This window comes from Astatotilapia calliptera, chromosome 6, assembly GCF_900246225.1.
Source record: "Astatotilapia calliptera chromosome 6, fAstCal1.2, whole genome shotgun sequence".
NCBI classification, from domain to species: domain Eukaryota; kingdom Metazoa; phylum Chordata; class Actinopteri; order Cichliformes; family Cichlidae; genus Astatotilapia; species Astatotilapia calliptera.
Window position 1 is genome coordinate 5,543,215 of NC_039307.1, and position 24,837 is coordinate 5,568,051.

General features: G+C 40.4%; 2 protein-coding genes across 2 annotated transcripts; both read right to left on the reverse strand.

The window, feature by feature from the left end:
• Nucleotides 1-8,190: 8,190 nt before the first annotated feature.
• Nucleotides 8,191-10,674, reverse strand: LOC113023199 (perforin-1-like). The gene is made up of 2 exons (XM_026169223.1): nt 10,139-10,674; nt 8,191-9,398 (listed from the first exon to the last, which is right to left on the reverse strand). The coding sequence occupies exons 1-2, from the start codon at nt 10,672-10,674 to the stop codon at nt 8,222-8,224; spliced, it is 1,713 nt and encodes a 570-aa protein (XP_026025008.1). The 3' UTR covers nt 8,191-8,221.
• A 9,541-nt stretch (nt 10,675-20,215) lies between these two features.
• On the reverse strand, nt 20,216-24,541 carry LOC113023200 (perforin-1-like). The gene is made up of 3 exons (XM_026169224.1): nt 24,458-24,541; nt 23,724-24,259; nt 20,216-21,593 (listed from the first exon to the last, which is right to left on the reverse strand). The coding sequence occupies exons 1-3, from the start codon at nt 24,539-24,541 to the stop codon at nt 20,423-20,425; spliced, it is 1,791 nt and encodes a 596-aa protein (XP_026025009.1). The 3' UTR covers nt 20,216-20,422.
• Nucleotides 24,542-24,837: the final 296 nt, after the last annotated feature.

Below are 24,837 nucleotides of genomic sequence, written 5' to 3' on the forward strand. Positions count from 1 at the left end.
CTGCCAACTGCATCAGCAAAATTGGATTTTTCCTGCTGCCATGTGAGGGTAAAAGATTCTGCTTCATTTTCTAAAAACATTATTAAAATTACAGTTCATTTGAACTGCCACATTTTCTTTTATAATATGACCACAATGGGACACCAAACACAGTAATATGTGCAGACTTAATATATGAATCAATTTGACTGAAGCCATACAACTAATTGACATGAGTCATCTTAAGGGTTTTTTATATTATAAGGTTAAAAAACACACATAGCATATTAGATAGAGAGAATCACAGTGATCAGATGATTCCCTATGAGTCAATCACTTGGCGATAGTAAGAAAGAAGAAATCCCTCTGTGATGGAGGTGTGGTTTGCGGGCTCGAGGGACCGAGCCAAGAAGGCTGGCAGGGCAACTGAAAACCAGTAATTGTGGTCTCTCTATTTCAGTTATGCCGGGACCTCGATGAGCGGGAGAACAGGTGGAGGACACAGGGCAGTGGAACAAGATTTGTAAATAAACCACGTGGCTTGCAATGCTAAGTGATGTTACAAATTTTAGTGCTGGCAACACTCGAGTCTTTACTGGTGTTTACATCCTTTTAACAGGAAGATTTGCTATGAATGGTGCAGAAGGCCAGGAAATAGAAAGCACAAACAACCAACGGAAAAGAAAGGAAAACACAAACTGTGGTAACGTTTAGATACAAGTTAATGGCGTGCAGTAGTAGCATGTAAACACAGCAGGACAAAAAGTGGTGAATGCAGAAGAATATAATGCTAATAGATCAATGGAAGTCCTCCAGCAGCCTGAGTCTATAGCAACATGACTAAGATATGTTTGAGGGTGAGCTGAATGACAAAGGATGGTTTGAACCCAAACTGGCAACGGGATCAACAAAATAGCGCTCTGGTTGTTTTTCTGGTTGTAAGGTGCTATTCACCCCTCCACCCCCTCTGGTGCTTTTCTCACCAGGCCTTTATCTCTGTAGCTATACTGTTTGTGGTTTGTCACATTTGCTGTGTGTCATTTTTCTTTTTTCATCATTTCTTTCTCTTAGCTTAGAGGGCCCGGTGGCGCCAGTGTCCGGCAGCCTCGCCTCTGTCAGTGCGCCCCAGGGTGGCTGTGGTTACAATGTAGCTGCCATCACCAGTGTGTGAATGTATGTGTGAATGGGTGGATGACTGGATATGTAAAGCGCTATATAAATACAGGCCATTTACCATTTACCATTTCCTCACTCGAACACGTCCCTGACTCTTGTTCTGCTGGAGCTCTCCCCATGCTGAAATGGACTTATTCACTCTCCGCTATCACCAAGTGCTGCTCATAGGCGTTTTCTCTTGCAGGGACTTCATCTGTAAGTTGGCACTATGTAAATAAATAATAGTTTTAGTGAAATAAGTTTATAGTTCTCAGCAGCGGCTGTATTTCCTGAGGAGGCTGAGGAAATTTAGTATGTCGGCCAAGATCCTCTGCGGGTTCAAAGACCCCACACACCCCCAACACAGACTATTCACACTTCTGCCCTCGGGACGAAGGTTTAGAAGTGTGAAATCTAGAACATCTTGACTCAACAACTCCGTCTTCCCCACTGCTATCAGACTCTTGAACAGCTGACCTATTTTAAAAGTAATAATAATTTTTGCACATCAGGTCATCTTACATATCAAACCAGCATATTAACCTAAGATATTCAGCATAAAATCAGATTGTTATTTAGTCATCAACTCATTTCACATCAACAGCTGCTCTTACACTGACTGACTCACCATACTTCTCCCCTGACGTTCCAAGAAGGACTCCGTTTCTGGAGTAGAAAACGTAAGCCAAAGAGGAGCTCATAGGACAGTGGTTCTTAATCTTGTTGGAGGTAGCGAACCCCACCAGTTTCATATGCGCATTCACTGAACCCCTCTTTAGTGAAAAATAAAATAGGATTTTTTTTTTCAAATTCAAGACATAGATATGTTTTTTACTGGTGCACAAAATGAGCCATGCATGTCATGGCGGAGGTTCTGCCGAACCCCTGAGACTGACTCACCGAACCTCTAGGGTTTGATCGAACCCAGGTTAAGAACCACTGTCATAGGAGAAGGGATGTGCTCCTACACCGATGCTGTAGAATCATTGACAAGACTTTCAACCGACTCATAGACCGTGCTGGAGACTTTCAGATTGCATTGGGGGAGGGTTCTCCAGTCCACCACAGCAGCAGGGACCTTCTGCTTCTCTCCATTCATGTAGCTGTTCTGGTACATCTTAGTGCCATTTCCAATCTTCCATGTTTCAGTGTCGATCACATAGGCACCTTTTCTCTCCATCGTCACAATGTCAAAGCCTTCGCCACCCAAGTTGTAACCAAAGGGAGCTTTTTCAAACTCCTGTGGTGTACCAATGAAGCTCACACTGGAAGGAAGGCACAGGGGACTCCATGCCCAACACAGGAGCAGGACGTGCCAAAGCTTTGCCATCTATATGAAAGAGTCAAACAATAAGAGAAGAAAAAAAATGATGGAGATAAACAAAGATTAATCAGTACACTAAAGCAATGATTGTCAGACTTCACAGGTTCACATTCGCATTACAGAAGTCATGAAAGTGTCACAACAAATAAGAGAGCATCGCAAATCAGTATTAATAACATCAAGGACAAATCAAGCACAAATAAAGAATCAGAACAAGTGCACTAAAATGAGAATGTGCACAACTTAAAAAAAATAGTGCAAGGCAGGACTTAGCAGTCTTACCTTCAATGTTGACTCTGCTCTGATCAGCAGCTTCTGACCTATTTTATAGTTTTAATGTAGGGGTGGAGACCTGATCGCTAATCTCCCAAATATTAACTTAAGAACATCCAAGATAACAATGTGTGAATTTTACTTCCTTCCTACCTCACACACAGAGAGTATCATCTTCATATTTTAATGGATGCCCAGTGGATGGTGCTGTAGACATAAATGGGACTTTCTGCGGCTCTTGTTTCTCAATTATGGGATATCCATTGCAAGGCTGATTCAACGAATTGAAAATAATTTGATAAATTTTCTTAACTGTCTTCAGTTAAAGAACCAAAAAAGTATTTCTGTCTTAAAATGTTAAATATATAAAATTAATAATGTGACTGCTCCATAAAACCATATTTCAAGGCTAAAGGCTAAGGCTTTGCAACACAAAGTGACGATTGCAAACTACATAAACAAAAATAGATTTTTCCTGCTGGAAATTTTAAAAGAATTTAAAAAAAATCCCACAAACTATGGCAAAGTTTAGATACAAGCTAATGACATGAAGTAGTCTCATATACACACATTATGAGCAAAAAGTGGTGATTGCAGAAGAAACTGATGCTAATAAATCAGTGGAAGTCCCCTTGAAGCACACGTCTATAGCAAGGAGGTGGAGACTGAGAGTGACTTGTGCCATCGTTCCCACCTGTCTGAAGGCCTCCACCATCATTCCCGTCCCCCAAAAGACTGGTACAGACAGCCTCAGTGACTACTCACCTATAGCCCTCATATCTGTAGTCATTAAGTGTTTCGAGCGGATAGTCTCTCAGCACATCAGACATTGTCTACCCCGCTCCCTTGACCACCACCAGTTTGCTTACAGAGCAAATTAGTCCACAGAGGATGCCATCACCGTCTCCCTGCACGGAGCACTGACCCATCTGGAGAACAGGAAGAGCAATGTGGCGATTCTCTTCGTGGACTACAGCTCAGCATTCAACACCATGATCTCAGACATCTTCGCCACCTTCAAATCCCTCCCTGACACCTGCATCTGGATCAAAGATTTCCTCGTGGCCTCAGTCACCATGGTTGGGGTCATGATGGTGATGAGACAGCGTACAGGGCCAAGGTAGAGATCTTGTCCCACTGGTGCTCAGGAGGCACAGACAGGTGCATTGCCCTCTCATTATAAATGGCGAACAGGCAGAATCTGTAAATACTAAATACAAGTGTGTCTTAAAGCTGGCTGGGCCTTAAGGACCATTGTTTTGGTTTAGTTTGTTTTTTTCTGATCACCATATGTCACCTGCACCTTCTGTTGCAGACACAAGCACAAGGATCTCTTAAATTTTTATCTACATCCAATCTTACATATTTCTTAATGTGCTGTAGTGTGCAGGGACTTTGAGATGTATCAGACCACACCAGTTGTGGGTTTAAATGAGCTGAGCCCATTTTTGAATAGAGATGATTCTAATTGGATATCAGCTCCATTATTGTCTCCACTAATGACCTCTGTGTGTTTCTCATTAAATTTACTCATTAAACTTGATAAATATATAAATAACAGGAATAAAACAGACAAGAAATGTTCTTAGTTTTAATTGTGGTCAGTTTGGTGCAAATTCTGATTGTAAAGGCTGTCATCTTGTAGATATCCCAATGTGTTGCCGGTAATCACTTTTTTGCACCAGACAAATGCTCACTATATTATAAAACTTAATAAAAATAATAAAAACTAAAACTAATACTGAAACCAGTAAACACTGAAAGGTAACTGAACAGTAAAAAATAAAAAGCAGAAGTAGCTCATTGCGGCACATAGAAAACTTAGCACACATACTTGTAACATGATTCAGTGACCACGACTCCTTGCTCTCACACCACATTAACCAAACTGTCTGTTTTAGTTTATCTCTCACATGTTTAAGTACTTCACACTGAGACTCATGCCTGACTCATTTACTTGAATGAGGAAGCTTCATTTTGCAGGAGATCTTATCAGTTTTCTAATAAAATGCTTTTATGTGTGACGATATTAAAAACATCATTTTATTTATATTTATTCTTTATGTTGCATATTAAGGTTTTAACTATATGTCCTTCTACAATAAAACTACTGAAACCAGTTCCTGATAAGGAAGCAACCTTCAGTAACCTGACATTCTTTCTGATTCTGATTCCAGACTAATGCGTTCTTGTCTGTAAGGCCGTTGTGCATGTGTTTTGCTTTGAGGCAGCTGTTATGATTTAGCACTATATAAATAAAATTAAATTGAACTGAATTTCAGCTGTGCACTATATAAAACAGCTCACATTTAAATAAATGTGTCACTCTTTTAAAGGTTCGTACCACTTCCTCTGTAAATTTATTTCACTTCACTTTGCATACATTTTTGCTGTTAAGTGTACAGAATCATTGTTATTTTTATTGAGTAGGCAATAAAAGTGAATGAAGTCTGCTTTCTTTTCTACTGTTAACACCGCACTGGTTTGAGTCTTGATAATAGAAAAAGGACTTTTCAAATTTACATCTATCAGTGCTTTGAGCATGAGATTCTCCAGCAAATCCCTATTGATGATTTGCATATGACACTATTTAGCAGTAAGTATGTAGTCATTCAGAGTATATCATCCAGGGCAGTGGTCACCCTATGATCGGAAGGTCAGGGGTTCGAATCCACTGAACGGCTACCCTGAGGTACCCCGAGCAAGGTACCGTCCCTACACACTGCTCCCCGGGCGCTGGACTGGTGGATGCCCATTGCTTCACTGAGTGAATGGGTTAAATGCAGATGACTAATTTCCCTATGGGGATTAATAAAGTATACATAGTATACATTATTGCAATGAAGTGCTAATAGCATTCAGAGTTAAAAGTAAAAAGGCCCATGACAGTCATCTCAAGGGAACGCCCTATCTTCTCTGTTAATACTGAAACTGTTGAGTCAAAACTTTATCAGCTCTTTATCCTCTGAAAGATAATTGAGTTTCATGGGAGTTTTGCCCAACCAGTGTACGGTGTACAGGAGAAAGCATTCAATCGTGTCCCTCGGGTTTCCTTTATGGACAGGATTTTTAGGCATAGCCAAGTGGCGGAAGGCTTTCACTTGGGTGGTCTCAGAATCTCATCTCTGCTTTTCGTGGATGATGTGCCTCTGTTGGCTTCATCGGGTGATGGCTTCACCCGATGAAGTCGAGTGCAGTCGAGTGTGAAGCGGTGGGAACAAGAATCAGCACCTCCAAATTGGAGGCCATGTTCCTCAGCTGGAATAGGATACCTCCTGGGCACCTCCTGGGTGAGGTGTTCTGGGCATGTCCCACCAGGAGGAGGCCCCGGGGTAGGCCCAGGACACACTGGAGAGATTTTATCTCTTGGCTTGCCTGGGAATGCCTTGGTGTTCCCCCGTACAAGCTGGAGGAGGTGTCTGGGCAGAGGGAGGTCTGGGCTTCTCTACTTAGGCTGCTGGTCCCCACAACCTGACCCCAGATTAGCGGAAGAAGATGGATGGATGGATAGTCTTTGACTTGAAGAAATTTATTTAACATTTAAACCTATTTAAAATATAATATTTTTTTATGTTTACACTCACTCTTTCAAATAGATGCAAGTAAAACACAGCAAAAAATAGATAAAATCAAAGAGTCGGCGGCACTAAGTCCTGTTGTTCTTAAATCTATTTTCACCTGTTTAGAAGAAGTGGAGCAGTCGGAGATTTGCCCGGGGGGGGATCCGGGGGTTTCTCGCGGAATTTCACATTCTCGTGGCAGCGTGCTATGTTTTTGCTCACATTTGCAGTTAAATTTTTCTGTGTAGAAAGAAGTTTTCCTCCCAAGTAGAGTGTACAGGATGCTAATGTTTTTGTCACTTTTTACGGAATCAGGCTCAAAGTAAGGTCAGTACTTCCACACATTAAACGCTACATGGTCATACTCTCTAGTAGTAGTAATCTAATTACTTTATTGCAATAGTAATCTCTTACTTTACTTGTTACTTGAAAAAAGTAATTGGATTACAGTAATGTGTTACTTGTAACACGTTACTGCCCATGTCTGCTCTTGACACTGGTTATCACTAAGACTTGGTGCACACGCTAAAATGTAGGAAAAGAAGAAAGTTCCATGATTCAGCATGCAGCTGTCACTCAACTTCCCTGCTCGTAGATCGAGATTAACTCGTCTGTCCCAAATCGAGTCAGAATTATCAACATTAAAGGAGTCACTTCTCCAAACTAATACTGAGGATATCTCTAATTCTATTCCAAAACTAAAACTTCAATACAATCAGATTTGGGATCCAAGTCAAAAGCGATATTCTTAACTTTGAATTAGGAGATAAACCCCATAAATTACTTGCCAGACAATTAAAAGATGTCCAAGCCCAATGGACCAAACATAAAATTGTCTCCTCTACCGGCATTTTAATTCCTGACCCAAAGGTCAGGATTTTTTTTTTTTTTTTAAAGAAGAAACTGAACAAACAGTTACCAATATAAACTTGCAATAAAAAGTTTGTAAGTCGATTAGTTTGATTTTTATGTAAAAAGGATCTTATTCAGGGGGCTTGTTTTGATGTCTTTGTTTGTCTTTATATTGGAATTCACTAATTCTGTGACACATTTTTGATCATTCTAATTATCATGTACATTTAGTTTAAATACCACTATGAAATTTTGTATATTTTTAATACATGATTACTTTATGTCTTTGTTTCATCTATGTCAATAGCTCAGTAGGTAGAGCATTTGCCCCATGATTGGAAGATTGAGGGTTCAAATCCACCGAACGGCTAACCTGAGGTACCACTGAGTAATTTACCCTCCCTACACACATCTCCTCTGGTGCTGAATTGGTGGCTGCCCACTGCTTCCCTGAGTGAATGGGTTAAATGCTGAGAATAATTTCCCAACAGGAGATAAAGTATAAGAAAAAAATACTTCATAGTCCTTTCCTTTGAAACTTTAATAATTCCAAACTGGTGAAACCCTTGTAGATTCATTACTGTTTCTGTTTAAACTCCTGATGGCCACGAGGTTATCTATGAGTCTCCTAGTATTAGAGTTAATGATGGGTTGTTTCGATAAGATGCTAAATTGGATGTTTCTGCTTCTGGCAGAAACATTTACTTGTGTTTAAGGTGAATGTTAGATTCAATTCAGTATTCTAATCTTTTTATATAGATAACACACTTTTGCACTCTCTATGCAAAAAATGGATAGAACACCCTTCATTGCCGTGTTATATCAAAACCAAAAAAATAACGCAATATTTTTTTGAATACTTAAAAGAAACACAGGCGTTGTCGTTGCTGATGCTTTATTGCTAGATAGTTGAAACAATATGGAAAAAGAAGCATAGGAAGTGCATTACAGTTCTGAGTTCAAAAAAATATTTTTTCACATAAAAGTTAAAGACAGAATGCCATGAAGTACAAGCACATAGATATTCAGCATGTCGTCAAATCCATACCGGCTTCTTTCCTAACAACAACATGTGGCTTTAAAGTCTCTCATTGGCTGGCTTCTCATACTTATTCCACATCTTTCCAAGAAGAACCCCATTTCTGGTATGAAAAACCTCAGCCAAAGACGGACTCATGGCCGAGGGGATATACTCCTGACACTGGTTCCCACTAAGACTTGGTGCACACTCTACGATGTAGGAAAAGAAGAAGGTCCCATGATTCAGCATGCAGCTGTCGCTCACCTTCCCTGCTCGCAGATCAAATGAACACTCGCCTAACAGATCACTGTTCCAGTAAGTGTCCTCATCATACACAGCAAATTTAAGTTTGTTTTTCATGTTGATGGTGATGGTTCCAAACTCAAATGTTTCTCTCCATCTAGGGTTGTCATCATTACTTATAATATCAGTGCGCTTTTTCTGATCACCATATGTCACCTCCACTGAACCATCTGTTTGACTCCAGTCATCACCATACAGACCCTTTGCATAAAGTTTGAACACCTTTAAGGTTGCCAGACCTTTCCCAGCAGGACAGCAGTTTGACTTGATGTTCTGGTTACTGTTGCAGACACAAGCACAAGGATCTCTTGCGTTTGATCGGTGCCCAATCTTACAGGTTTCTGAACATTTCTTCAGCACTGCATTTTTCTTAATGTACTGCTCCACTTGTTGCTTCAGTCCTGCCCTGGCAGGATGATTTAATGGCAGTATGGTGTGTAGGGGTTTTAAGTTGTATTGGACCACATCAGGGATACTTTTAAGAGAAATGAGCCAGTTTTTATAGACCGAGGGGTCAGATTGACCTACAAAGAGGATATCACCTCCATCAATATCTCCACCAATGACCTCTGTGCGCCGCTCATTAAATGAACTGCTGAAAGTTTGATTAGACCCTAACATCTTTTTCTTTCTCTGACAGTGGTCAATTGTGGCATTAATACTGGCAGAATTTGCAAAAGAAGCTGAAGCTTCAACTGACAAACAGTCACTAACATCAGTATCTGTTAGTCCATTCATTGTAGCCATGCAGGTCTTGACAGCAGTGGATGCTTTAATTTCACCTCCAAGAGACACTTGTGTGATGTAATGTGTTCCATAAGTGTCAATCAGATTGTGATATAATGGCGCAGTTTTAGAGGAATAAGGGGGAATGGAGTCAACTGCCGGCTTGAATTCCTGACTCAAAGGAGGACTTGTTGCCAGTCTGTAGCTGTGGAACAGAAAAGCATATAGATAAGTTTAACTTAATTGTGAAGATGGCCAGTATTTGTATAGCGCTTTACTAGTCCCTAAGGACCCAAAGCTCATGTACATACACACACACAGGTGATGGCAAGCTAAATTGTCCAAGCCAGGGCTCGAACCGGCAACCTTCCGATTACAAGGCAAACTCCCAACTGCAGCTCCAGAGTCTGTGCGATGTTGACTTTCAGCACCCAAAGGCATGTCTGCATATGTGAATGAGCTGCGCTTTGTGTTTAAATTTTTGGGGGAATCCGTTTACCTGTTCTCATTTGCTGTTTTAGCTGTTTGGTGGTTGCTGAAATAGTGTTGTGAGCCTTAACCTGAGATACTTGAGTCTCTGGCAAAATTCAGGATTTAATAAATCGATATTGCATTATTTAAACTAAAATCTTGAATCAGGAAAATCAATTTTTTAAACGCACTCTTTTCACATCGTACAAAATGTTAATACACAGCTTATAAAATGATATGATATTCCAGTACACTCCAGATCTGTATGTATGTGTTCTGGGTGACCCTATGGGGGGAAAAGTGTTTAACATCAATGCAGTAAATGCAATAAATACTTCAGTGACACAGAAACCATTTGATTTTGAATCACGCTTGATGCTAAACTAAAAAATAAATAAATACATTAAAAAATAAATAAATTAAAAATTATCAGCAAATTACTCAAATAAGAAAAATATCCACTGACATACTCACCCATAGTAATGACAGTTGATCGAATGGTGTAAGAAGGTGTAGCGGTCTTGTTTTGACTTTTTCATAGCAAAGGTGGAATCTCTTGAGTGAGAACCTCCAAAGCCAACCCCAACCTTTGCTGAAGGATCTACCGGGATGTCAAGGCCAATTGTCCAGTTGTTGGATACAGATGATGTCGAGTCATTGACAAGAGTTTCAACAGAATCATAGACCACACTGGAGACCTTCAAACTGCACTTGGGCAGGGTTCTCCAGTCCACCACAGCAACAGGGACCTTCTGTTTCTCGCCATTCATGTAACGGTTACAGTACATCCTACAGCTACCATTTCCAATCTTCCATGTTTCAGTGTCGATCACATAGGCACCTTTTCTCTCCATCGTCACAATGTCAAAGCCTTCACCACCCAAGTTGTAACCAGGGACAAAGTGAGCCTTTTCACACTCCTGTGGTGTACCAATGAAGCTCACACTGGAAGGAAGGCACAAGGGACTCCATGCCCAACACAGGAGCAGGACGTGCCACAGCTTTGCCATCTGAATGGAATCATTTAACAAATTACATGAACAAAGGGAAGTTAAACAGTGCAAAATTCCATTCCAGCTTTCTTAGGGCGAGAGGCAGGGTACACCCTGGACAGGTCACCAGTCTGTCACAGGGCTAACACACAGACACAGACAACCATTCACACTCATATTAAAACCTATGCACCATTTAGAGTTACCAATTAACTTATCCCCACTAGCTGCATGTGTTTGGACTGTAGGAGGAAGTACCCAGAAAGAACCTACGCAAACATGGGCAGAACATGCAAACACCACACAGAAAGACCCTGGACTGATGGTGGAATTCAACTCGGGACCTTATTGCTGTGAAGCAACGGTGTTAACCACCATGTCACCGTGTTGCACCCCAGTGTAAACTTAATACCCAAAATATCCAATATACCTCACCCAAAGTTCTTATCATTTCTGATGAAGTATGTGCAGGTAACACTTTGGTGAATTTATAGCTAGCAAGCTGTCAACATATACAGTGGCTTGCAAAAGTATTCGGCCCCCTTGAACTTTTTCACATTTTGTCACATTACAGCCACAAACATGAATCAATTTTATTGGAATTCCAGGTGAAAGACCAACACAGATTGGTGTACACGTGAGAAGTGGAACGAAAATCATACATGATTCCAAACATTTTTTACAAATAAATAACTGAAAAGTGGGGTGTGCGTAATTATTCAGCCCCCTTTAGTCTGAGTGCAGTCAGTTGCCCATAGACATTGCCTAATGAGTGTTAATGACTAAATAGAGTGCACCTGTGTGTAATCTAATGTCAGTACAAATACAGCTCAGGTGGGGGAATCTAATAACAAAACGTAAAACGTTTTGCATTTATCTTTAAAGCCCACATCATATTTTTGGACACCACTCAGGCAGCCAGCAATTTAGTTAGAATATTTGGCTAAACATGTTACTCTACTTTTAAACAACTAAGAATATATAATATTTCACGATTACAAAATAAACTGTAAGCAGTTGAATTTTGAAATAACTTGTTTTGCATAGTTTTGTTACATTAACCATCTTATCTAGTTTCTACTGGTCATGCAGTGATTTCATGCACCTCCACTGGAGCATGACCACTTTTTTCAGAGCCACTACACTAAAGTATTAACCAAAGGACAAAAAGACAATCATATGGAACAAAGGACTTGTTGGTCTTACCTTGACAGCTGTCAGAAAGCTTTGGTCAGTACCTTCTATTATCTTACCTAGAGGGTAGTGAAGATGAAAGAGTGAAGTTTTAGATGCACCACGCTCTTTTATACCTCACGATTTTAACACCCACAATCCAGCAATGATGTGTTTTACTTCTTTCACACCTATTTCACACATGGGGAAGCTGTCTTTTTATGGCTTGTTAATACATAATAGTAAGCGAAGTAAAAATATACATACAGTCATTTGAGAAAGAAAATGTTCTGAGAAGTGTACAAAATTCTGTGGAAAGAAATATGTACACCCCTTGTAAAACCACATTTAGCAGCAAATTCTTGCAGTAATTGTTTCATATATGGCTTAATGGTCCTTCACATCATTTTGAAAGAATTCTAGCTCACGTTGGAGCCTTGAAAATTTTTTATCATGTATATGCCCACACACACATATAGTCAGGGTCAAAAGTCAAAGTCAGCTTTATTGTCAAAGACCATATGTACAGTCATACACAGGAATTTGAAATAGCAATGCTCCCATGGCCCTGAGTGTACACTAAAAATATAAAGATAAAAAAGTAAAAAAATAAAATAAAATAAAAGTCTTATGTACAATACAATACAATACTTAATTATTTAAGCAGTAGTGTCCAAAGCAATCATAGTAAATGTGGGCAAGTGCATGTGCAGTGGGAGTGGGCCAGTCAGTGAAGGGGCAATGGTGGTGGGTCAGAGTCGAATGTTTGGGGGGATGGGGGGGGGGGGGGGGGGGGGGTTCAGAGGAAACAAGTGAATGCAGGTCTGGAGATCATGAGGGTGAGAGCAGGGGAGTGAATTCAGCATCCTGACTGATGGAGGAAGCTCTGTCTTTCAGTCTACTTGTTTTGGCCCGGAGGCTCTTCAGTCTCCTTCCTAATATCAGCAAACTGAAAAAGCTATTGGACATATGAGTGAAGTCACCTGTGATTTCCAGATGAGGCGGGTGCAGTAGATGTCCTGGAGGGAGGGATCCTCTCCGCTGCTCTCACTACCCGTTGTAACTTTTTTTCAGCAGGACCCAGTGCAGGAGCCATACCACACAGTGATGCAGCTGGTTAGGATGCTCTCAATGGTGCCTCTGTAGAAGGTTGTAGGGGTTGAGGCTCTTGCTCTCCTCAGTTTGCGGAGGAAGTAGAGTTGCTGTTGAACTTTACTGACCAGTGATGCAGTATTTTTTGACCAGGAGAGATCTTCTGAGATGTGTGCACCCAGGTAAGGCAAGGCAAGTTTATTTATATAGCACAATTCAACAGCAAGGTGATTCAGAGTGCTTTACAGAGACATTAAAAAACAGAAACAAATAAAAAGCATGATTAAAAAAAAAAGAGTACGTTTTAAATTTTAAGCTTAAAAGTAAAACAGTGTGGATTTGGTGCTTTATTCAAATGCAGAACAGGTGAGTCTTCAACCTGCATTTAAATAAACTGAGTATTTCAGCTGATCTGAGGCTTTCTGGGAGTTTGTTCCAGATATAAGGAGCATAAAAGCTGAATGCAGCTTCTCCGTGTCTGGTTCGGACTCTGGGAACTGATAAAAGACCAGATCCAGATGACCTGAGGGATCTGGAAGGTTCATACTGGGTCAGGAGGTCACTGATGTATTTTGGTCCTAAACCATTCAGAGCTTTATAGACCAGCATCAGAACTTTAAAGTCTATCCTCTGACGGACAGGCAGCCAGTGTAAGGACCTCAGAGCTGGACTGATGTGGTCCACTTTTTTGGTCTTAGTGAGGACTCGAGCAGCAGAGTTCTGAATGAGCTGTAGTTGTCTGACTGATTTTTTAGGTAGACCTGTAAAGATGCTGTTACAGTAATCAAGCCTACTAAAGATGAATGCATGGACTAGTTTTTCCAGGTCCTGTTGAGACATCAGATCTTTTACCCTTGAAATATTCTTGAGGTGATAGTAAGATGATTTTGTTATTGTCCTAATGTGTTTTTCTAAGTTTACGTCTGCATCCATCACTACACCCAAATTTCTTGCTGGTTGGTGGTTTTTAGGTGTATAGATTGAAGTTTTCTAGTGACCTGTAATCGTTTTTCTTTGGTGCCAAAGACTATTACTTCCTTTTATTTATTTGGTTTTTTTGTTTAGCTGGAGACGATTGTGGCACAACCAGTCATTAATTTCCTCAGTGCATTTACCAAGAGCCTGTACAGGGCCTTGGTCTCCTGGTGACATTGTGATTTATATTTGTGTGTCATCTGCATAGCTGTGATAGTTTATTTTGTTGTTCTTTATAATCTGTGCCAGTGGGAGCATGTAGATGTTAAACAGAAGAGGTTCCAAGATGGAACCTTGGGGAACTCCACATGTGATACTTGTCTGCTCAGATGTGAAGTTACCTATTGATACAAAGTATTTCCTGTTTTCTAAGTATGTTTTGAACCAGTTTAGTACAGTTCCTGAAAGACCTGTCCAGTTCTCCAGTCGTTTGAGTAATATGTTGTGGTCAACTGTATCAAATGCTGCACTGAGATCCAGTAAAACTAAGACTGACATTTTTCCACTGTTTGTATTCAGACATATGTCATTAAACACTTTGGTCAGAGCAGTTTCAGTGCTGTGATTCTGTCTAAAACCTGACTGGAAGGCATCGTAGCAATTATTCTGTTTTAAGAAGTAATTGAGCTGTTGAGAAACTGCTTTTTCAATTATCTTACTTAGAAATGGGAGGTTTGAGATCGGCCTGTTAGCTGTCAAGATTGTCCTTTTTCAGTATAGGTTTAATTACAGCAGGTTTTAGTGGTTCTGGAAACACACCTGACATTAAAGAAAGGTTGACGATTTGTAACAGGTCTGACTCCAAAGTCTTTGAGACTTTTTGAAAAATCTTGTTGGCAGGACATCTAAACAGCAAGAGGAGGACTTCAGGAACGTGGTGCTGCTTATCCTCTCCACAGCAGCACCATTGATGGTTAGTGGGGTGTGCAGGGTGTGAGTTCTCCTGAAGTCTATGAGGATCTCCTTAGTCTTCTCCACATTCAGGACAGGTTGTTGTTGCTGCCAGATGGTTAACTTCACTCCTGTAGCAGGTCTCATTGTTGTTGCTGATGTGACTTACCACAGTTGTGTCATCTGCAAACCTGATGAAAAGGTTGGAGCTGTGTGATGGTGTGCAGTCATGGGTCAGGAGAGTGAAGAGCAGGGGGCTAAACACACATCCTTCGGGAGCCCCTGTATTCAGTGTTCTTGTGCTGGAGGTGTCTTTCTGTCAGGAAATCCAGAAGCCAGTTACACAGCGAGGTACTGATCCCCAGCAGATCCAGTTTGTGAATGAGTTGCTGGGAAATGATGGTGTTGAATGCTGAACTGAAGTCTATGAACAGCATTCTAAGGTATGAGTCTCTAGTGTCCAGATGTGTGAGGGCTGAGTGAAGGGCAGTTGAAATTGCATCATCGGTTGAGTGATTTGACAGGTATGCGAAATGGTTGGGGGGAAGAGATGTCTTTATTTGAAGCATGACTAACCTTTCAAAGCACTTCATAATGATGGAGGTGAGTGCGACCGGATGGCCGTCATTAAAGCAGGAGGGAGATAACTTCTTTGCTACAGGAGTGATGGTGGAGACTTTGAGGAACGTGGGAACGACAGCCTGACTCAGTGACGTATTAAAGATGTCTGTGAAGATATCTGTGAGTTCCGCAGCACAGTCCCTCAGTGCTCGTCCCGGGATGTTGTCAGGTACTGGGGCTTTGTGTGTATTGATCCTGGCAAGGAACACACTTTCATGGGAAAGTGTCACCACTCGATCGTTAGGGGGGGTGGCGTCTTCTGTCCACAGTCTGCTTGTAGCCAAGTGGGCTTGTAACCTTTGATGGTCTATATCCCTTGCCACAGCCTCCGAGTGTCTCTGCTGTCACTGAAGCTTTGAGAAATCCTCCTGGAGTACTGCCATTTTGCCTCTATGATGCCACGTGACAGTTTTGCCCTTGCTGTTCTTAGGCTCACCTCATCCCCAGCTCTGAAGGCTGCATGCATGTGACTGCATATTTATATAATTATTAGCTAGGGTTAGGTCTGCAACAATCTGCAACAAGAGTGGGGCACAATCAAAACTCAAGTCTTTAACAGTGATTAGTGAAAAAGCATTCAGCCAAAATATATAGACAGGAAACATCTGATCTAAGTCTCATCTTTTAAAAATAATTATTAATCATCGCCTCACGTAAATGTGAAGTACAACCAAGGTTTCCTGTCTGTACTTTGCGGGAGGTCTGACAAGAGGCTTTTAAATTAGATTTAAACATCAAACATCATGTTTTAAACTGTTATATAAATAGTCTTCTGTACTTTGTTTGTAGGACTGCGCTAAAATAGCAACCTAACTGCGTTAAGATGCTCTGATTATCTATCACACACTTTTTTGTCTTCTTCTCTTTTTTTATTTAGCCCCTGACATGATACGTGTATTTACACGTAAACTAGTTTAGATTTTACTACCACTAAAATCTAAACCAGGGTAAACTCAGCAGCCGACTGTCTGTAACGGGCTGAGAGTCACGTTAACCATAATATAACAAGCAGGAATAAACTGATGGACCTCTCCGTGTCTCCACCATTAAACATGTCTCTGGTTGCAGCAAGTCATGAAACGTTTCCCTGTTTCTCTACTATATAATATAACATAAAATATTCAGATAACCAGAGATTGGTTTGCTGGATGTTCTCAGATGTGTGTTATGTCATTTGGATAACTTTCCTACAAGATGAACATAGTGGGAAAACGAGCATTCACTCGCAATTTTTAAAATATAATATATATATTTTTAAATAAATCTTAGTTTAACATGTACATAGCTTTTGTAACATTTTTTTTATCGTTATTATTTTTCATTTACTTTTTTCTGTTGGTGTTACAGTAAGTTCACCTTTCAACTACTAATGTTTTGATGTGCAGTGGAAATCGCATATTGTGAGGCCCTCTGCATGAAATAGGTTTAGCCTACACAGATAACAGTGTGGTGCTACTGAGTTGATGGGAAGGACTCATATTGTTAAAGCTGAGCAACAAAGGCCACAGAAGCCCTTTAACACAAAATATACTTAAATGTATAAGTTACATTTTGCACTGAATGTTCTGACTGTATTCTGTGACCATGTAGATAAATTGTGTTTCTAAATGATTTTATGATTGTTATTTATCTTTGTAAAAAGCCATGCAGACTGCTGTTGTACTCTGTATTATTGTTTGGCCCCTTTACAAAGGCTAATTAAAACCTCACAAACACAACTGGTTCACCTATGAATGGATTTATTTCATATTTCCAAAATAAGTTTTAAACATTTGACCCACAGGCCAACTGCTTGCTTTTTAAAGTGGACAGTTTCAGAGAAGGAGGGCAACAATTTCTGCTTCTCATTGTTTTGAAACCAGGAAGAATGATCTTGCAAGTCATAAGATCACATCATGAGTGAATCTCATCATCAGCTTAACATCCTTCTTACTGACAAACACATTATCCAAAATGAAACAGGAAGAACTCAAATATATTAATTTTCTTTATAAAGTATCATTTATTAAATGTCAAAGTTTTCAGCAATAGTACTTTTATTAAAATAGTTTTTTATTGTAATTCAACAGTTTGATCCCACTTAAATTCACACTGGGTTGTATGTGACCCATGAAGTAAAAGTCAAAGTGAACTTTATTGTCATCTCAGCCATGTAAATGTATGCAAAGAGACAAATTATAAAGCTCCAGGTTTACACATAGTGCAAATGGTAGGATACTGTACTCTGACATAGAGAATAAGTTCACACAGACAAAGATACAAAATATCAATACAAACTTAAACTGTATGGTTAGTCTGCAGTAAACTCCAACACAGAAAGTATGGAATGATGCTTGTATTGATCAGCCATGTCCTGAGTTTATATACCGTACTCTGCAAGACACAAATGAAGTGGACAGTTGTAACTTATATGAGCTGCACAGTTACAAATTTGCAGTACGTGAAAGTCATAGTCTGGATATAAAATACAATGTCTGAAACTTGAATAGATATGAAATGATATGAACATTACAGATGCAGTTTACATTCTAACCAGACAGCCCTGCACAGAAGCAGGAGCTGCCACAGCTTTGCCATCTGTATGGCAATGAGAAGATATGAAATGACATGGATAAAAAAAACGAAAGTTAAACATTCTTACACATCTCACACTGCAGCCCTAAACCTTTTCAGGCATTACTTACTGAAAATACATGTGAGACTATTAATATACAAAAAATGCTCAAGTCAAGGAATGTCTTTAAACAAGAAATAACTCTGTCGTCTTACCCTGACAGCCAGCTCAGATCAGTACCTGCCATCGTCTGAAGTATGCTCTAGTACTGATGTAGAAGTGGAGACTTCCTTGGGCTCTTTTCACAGATTGTATTTTTAACTGCTCTAACACCCACAGAAACAATGTGCACTAGTTAATTTCCCCTCACACATAAAACACATAGAGCCACTGTAATTTGTGATAACCTGTTGATGCATTACAGAAACTGAATAAACAGTTACCAATATAAACTTGCAATAAAAAGTATGTAAGTCCATTAGTTTTATTTTTATGTGAAAACGATCTCGCTCAGGGAGGTTGTTTGGATGTCTTTGTTATATACGGTGTAGCTCGGGCAATAGAGCAGGTCATCTACTGATCAGAAGGTTGGTGGTTCAATTCCTGGCTTCCCCTAGTCTTGGTTAAGATACTAACCCCAAATTGCTCTCTGATGCATCCATCTGGTGTGTGAATGTTAGTTAGAAAGCACTAAGAAAATTGTGCAAATGGGTGAATGCACAAGTTGTGTGAAGCACTTTGAGTGCTCAGAAGAGTAGTAAAGCACTATATAAGAACCAGTCCATGTATATTGGAATTCCCTTACTCCTCAACACATAATTCTTATAATGTAAATTTAATTTAAATATTACTATGAAATTTTGTACATTTTTAATAAATGATTACTTCAGATAGTTGTTTCATGTATGCCAGTAGTTTATAGTCCTCTCTTATTAACCTTTATTAGTTCCTTTATTAGTGGCCAAAGGAGACGGAGCCAACAGTGTGGACAGCCATGCAGACGAAGGAGCTCTGCAGGACGACCTCATGCTGGCGGTGCAGGCAATGGGGATCTGGAAGGCAACCAGGAGGCCAGTGACGAAGACAGAGCACAAAAGGTAAAAGACTAAATGAACAACTAATTAGGAACTAGAAATATAAAAGATGTCTGGGGGTGGGCGTCCGGGTACACACCGGCTCACTCCTTGGCGGCCGCTTGTCGGGGCCTGGGGCCTGGGGCTCGCTCGGGCCCCTTTGGAGGTGGGGTGCCCCCGGCCTCTCGGCCTAGGGCTCGGTCACTCAGGTGCAGCTGGGGGCCGGCGGAGCTCACGGGCGCGTCACTGCAACTCCCCCTGACTTCTGCTCCGCGGCTGCTGGGCGAGCCCTCATCTGGGACTCTCCTCAGCTCTTACTGGGACAGTGGCGCGGCTGCCCCTCTGTTGGTCTTCCATGGTCTCTTGTGTTCTGGGGGCCTCTGGATGTCTGGAGTTTTGATCTCCTCCATACCCGCTTCACACCCTGGAGGACGGGGCTGTGGCCCCCCCACACTCCCTAGCAGATCATTACATGGAGAAACCTTTGGAATGCAAGCATGCTGATCCACACAGGTATGCACACATGGGTATTCACAGACGCGGACTAAAGCTTTCTTGGCTGCTGCCTCAAAGCACACTGTGCGCTGTCTATCTTGCGTGCTGCACAATATCGTTTATTACTTAGTAAATACTGATATCTATGACTAGCTAGTTTATTGTGATGGTGCTTTGTTTTCTCTATTATTATGTTGCTCTTTGTTGTTTGCTGTCTCCTCTGTTTGTTTTTGTTTGTTTGTTTTTTGTTTTTTTTTCTCCATACAGGTGACCCAGGAGTTTTTTTTTTTTTTTCTCTCTCTTCCCCCCCCTTCTCACCGTCTCTTCTCCCCTTTGGTTTTCTTTCTTTCTCTCCCCCTCTCTCTCTCATTCATTCCCCCTGTCCTATTTATTAAAAAAAAAAAAAAAAAAAAAAAATGACAAAGGATGAACTGAAGCTCTGCCATCACGTAATGTCGCATACTGCTGTTTCTGATGTCATTTAGAAAAAAAAAAAAAAAAAAAAAAAAAAGAAATATAAAAGATTAAATTAGGAAGCAAAGCTCAAGACAAAGAAACCAGGAACTACACAATAACAAAAAATGACGGTCCAAAAGTCCAAAAACACAAAAACAGGCAGCCAAAAACACCTTAGACCATGGCAATTTTTTTAATTACTCAAATGAAACACACGCATTGTCTTTGCTGATGCTTTATTGCTAGATTTTTGAACGACTATGGAAAAGAAGCATAGAGAGTGGCTTACATTGCCCACAAGCATGGCTGAAATATTTTTGCATATAAAAGTCAAAGACAGAATGCCATGAAGTACAAGCACATAGATATTCAGCAGATGGTCAAATCCTTATTCTCTTATTGACTCATCTCTCATCAGTGACATTTAGCATTGAACTCACACATTTACTGACTCCTCATACTTATTCCCAATCTTTCCAAGAAGAACCCCATTTCTGGTGTGGAAAACCTCAGCCAAAGACGGACTCATGGCCGAGGGGATATACTCCTGACACTGGTTCCCACTAAGACTTGGTGCACACTCTACGATGTAGGAAAAGAAGAAGGTCCCATGATTCAGCATGCAGCTGTCGCTCACCTTCCCTGCTCGCAGATCAAATGAACACTCGCCTAACAGATCACTGTTCCAGTAAGTGTCCTCATCATACACAGCAAATTTAAGTTTGTTTTTCATGTTGATGGTGATGGTTCCAAACTCAAATGTTTCTCTCCATCTAGGGTTGTCATCATTACTTATAATATCAGTGCGCTTTTTCTGATCACCATATGTCACCTCCACTGAACCATCTGTTTGACTCCAGTCATCACCATACAGACCCTTTGCATAAAGTTTGAACACCTTTAAGGTTGCCAGACCTTTCCCAGCAGGACAGCAGTTTGACTTGATGTTCTGGTTACTGTTGCAGCCACAAGCACAAGGATCTCTTGCGTTTGATCGGTGCCCAATCTTACAGGTTTCTGAACATTTCTTCAGCACTGCATTTTTCTTAATGTACTGCTCCACTTGTTGCTTCAGTCCTGCCCTGGCAGGATGATTTAATGGCAGTATGGTGTGTAGGGGTTTTAAGTTGTATTGGACCACATCAGGGACACTTTTAAGAGAAATGAGCCAGTTTTTATAGGCCGAGGGGTCAGATTGGCCTGCAAAGAGGATATCACCTCCATCAATATCTCCACCAATGGCTTCTGTGTGCCGCTCATTAAATGAACTGCTGAAACTTTGATTAGACCCCAACTTGTTTTTCTTTCTCTGACAGTGTTCATACTCTGCTTTAATACGGGCAGAATTTGCAAAAGTAGCTGAAGCTTCAACTGACAAACAGTCACTAACATCAGTATCTGTTAGTCCATTCATTGTAGCCATGCAGGTCCTGACAGCAGTGGTTGCTTTAATTTCACCTCCAAGAGACACTTGTGTGATGTAATGTGTTCCATAAGTGTCAATCAGATTGTGATATAATGGCGCAGTTTTAGAGGAATAAGGGGGAATGGAGTCAACTGCCGGCTTGAATTCCTGACTCAAAGGAGGACTTGTTGCCAGTCTGTAGCTGTGGAACAGAAAAGCATATAAATGCATTAATGTCTGAACCATTTTATTTGAATCACTTTAGATTTTTCTTTCTATTAATTCAAAACAGAATCACAATACTAAGGAAACTGCCTCAAACTGTTGAGAAACAGGTGTGTCAAACATATGACCCACAAGTGAATCTGATCCAGTGTTTTGCACCAGGAAGCATTTTTTTTAAAAAAAAAAAATCATTATGAAATGATTGCATCTTTACTCAGTCTTAACTAGAGGTACATCATCAGTTTTACATCGTCTTACTGAAAAATGCATTTTAACCATGGCCAGCAATACTGAGGAACAATAATTAAGCTACAGACAGAAACAGGAAAAACTCAGACTTAATGATCTGATTAGTAAAAGTATGATACAATGAATATAAAAATTTTCAGTATATCATTTCTTTACATTTGACAATGTTTTTAATAGTTTTTTATGCGATGGTTTGGCTGCTCCACGCCACATAAAGTGCAATTGGGTTATACATGGCATATACAGTACTGGGAAGGTCACCTTTAAAATGTATTCCACAGAATACATGCCCCAAAGTATATTTTGTAACATATTCCTTTACCTTACTCAATGAGAGTAACATATTCTGAATACTTTGGATTACTTAATATATTATCATGCTTTTTACAACTACATGAATGTACTATTGCTGTGTGATTTATTACTATTACTGCAGGTTACTCGCCATATCAATACCAACTAGATTTTTAAATCTTAATATAAATGAGTAACAGTAGGGGGGACATTAGGTAAGGCTGCACTTTTTGCAGCTCGTATAGAAAACTATTCCGCGCATATATAAAACAGGTCCACGACTCCGAACCGTAGTAAATGGACCTCTGGCTAATATGTCGGGTTCTGTGTCGGGCTCGTAACCGAAAACTAGCTTTACTTTCTTGTCTGGGTCAACTTTGCTAGCGAGAGACAGAGAGAGGCGTTGAAAGGCTGCTTCAACGGAACTTATTGTTTCGGAGGAAAAGACGAACACAGTGTACAGTCGAGTCTTAATAGCTTACTTACAACTGCGCTCGTCGGGCACTCTTTTTGGCTGCAGTGGTTATTATTATATTTACATGCTTCCATCTCCCGTTTCTGGTTTGTCACAGCTCGTACTTTTTGACTCTCCTTTTTCCTCTCTCCCTCGCGCTCACAGACACATAACGGGAATGGCAGTCCATTCTCCCTGCAGCGCGGACTACACTGCCCATAAGGCTACATTCTTTAGGGCTATGCCTGTAACACTCTGCCTATTGCCTTCATATTAAATACTTTTTTGAATAATGATTTTTAAAAATATGTCTTCACGACATTATGCGGGCTGCAAGTAGGGGTGACATGGGGCGCGGGCTTGAGACACAAGATTTTCAAGATTCAAGATTCTTTATTTGTCACGTGCATGGTTATACAGGTATAACACGCAGGGAAATGTGACGTGATACGCTCCTCGACCGTGCAAAGAAAAAAAGAGAGAGGGACAGACAGAACTTTATATACAGTGAATGAGTATATACAAAGATGACATTATGTGCAGCAAATGGGTGAGTTATGCAAATTATATAAATAGAAATAAAATAAAATAAAACAATGTGGAAATTTACAGCTTGTGTACATTGCGTGGGAAGGGCGTTAAAGTGTCTTGTGCTTTAGCGAGGCCAGAAGGGTCAGGATGATATGAGAATGTGGTGATGAGTCCTGTCTCAGTCACTTAAAGATGATGGGGGGGGGGGGGGGGGGCCTGATTCAACACACAAGCAATAGAGCCTCTTAATGCGTGTTTTGTTTGGGTTTCCACCAGCGTGGAATTACCAAAAATAGGGAACAGTCTAACACATAAAACAGGAAAAGACCACCGTGTACTCCATTTAATTCAACAAAGTAACTGTATTCTGAATACCACCTTTTAAACGGTAACTGGAACGGAATACAGTTACTCATATTTTGTATTTTAAATATGTAACGGCGGTACATGTATTCCGTTACTCCCCATCACTGGGCATATAATTACGAATTGTTTGACACCACTGCTGTAAAATAAAATAAAATAAAAAGTCTCAGTAAATTTTAAAAAAAGAAGACAAATATCCCCTGACATACTCACCTATAGAATTTACAGTTGATCGAATGGTGTAAGAAGGTGTAGCGGTCTTGTTTTGACTTTTTCATGGCAAAGGTGGAATCTCTTGAGTGAGAACCTCCAAAGCCAACCCCAACTGTTACTGAAGGATCTACCGGGATGTCAAGGCCAATTTTCCAGTTGTTGGATACAGATGATGTCGAGTCATTGACAAGAGTTTCAACAGAATCATAGACCACACTGGAGACCTTCAAACTGCACTTGGGCAGGGTTCTCCAGTCCACCACAGCAACAGGGACCTTCTGTTTCTCGCCATTCATGTAACGGTTACAGTACATCCTACAGCTACCATTTCCAATCTTCCATGTTTCAGTGTCGATCACATAGGCACCTTTTCTCTCCATCGTCACAATGTCAAAGCCTTCACCACCCAAGTTGTAACCAGGGACAAAGTGAGCCTTTTCACACTCCTGTGGTGTACCAATGAAGCTCACACTGGATGGAAGGCACAGGGGACTCCATGCCCAACACAGGAGCAGGACGTGCCACAGCTTTGCCATCTGAATGGAACCATTTAACAATGAGAGGAGAATAAATGACTTTTTTTATATGTATAAGTTTGAATATTTCATTTTTTCTAATACAGAAAAGTAGTTTTCACACATGAACAGCAGTGAGACCAGAAATGAACCAGAAACGTACAACAAATGCTCAAGTCAAGAAATTTCTTTAAACAAGAAATAATTCTGTCGTCTTACCCTGACAGTTGACAGCCAGCTCAGATCAATAGCTTCTGTCATCTGAAGTATGCTAAAGTACTGATGTAGAAGTGGAGACTTCATTGTGCTCTTTTCACAGATTTTATTTTTAACTGCTCTCACACCCACAGAAACAATGTGCACTAGTTTTGTTTCCCCTCACACCTCAAGCACATGGGGCAACTGTAGCTTGTGATAACCTCTTGATGCATTACAGAAACCTAATAAACAGTAACACATTATTTTTTGAATAATTACATGAAACACACATGTTGTCTTTGCTGATTCTTTATTGCTAGATTTTTGAACTAAGTGCATTACAGTTTTGAGTTCTCACAAGCATGTTTGAGTTCAAAAAATATTTTTGCACACAGAAACAC

Coding starts and splice junctions, on each gene's coding strand:
- LOC113023199 (XM_026169223.1), bottom strand. CDS start 10,674: ATGGCAAAGCTGTGGCACGTCCTGCTCCTGTGTTGGGCATGGAGTCCC. Junction 9,399..10,138: donor ATCAACTGTCATTACTATGG/GTGAGTATGTCA, acceptor TCTGTTCCACAG/CTACAGACTGGCAACAAGTC.
- LOC113023200 (XM_026169224.1), bottom strand. CDS start 24,541: ATGAAGTCTCCACTTCTACATCAGTACTTTAGCATACTTCAGATGACA. Junction 24,260..24,457: donor GCTGGCTGTCAACTGTCAGG/GTAAGACGACAG, acceptor GGTTCCATTCAG/ATGGCAAAGCTGTGGCACGT. Junction 21,594..23,723: donor ATCAACTGTAAATTCTATAG/GTGAGTATGTCA, acceptor TCTGTTCCACAG/CTACAGACTGGCAACAAGTC.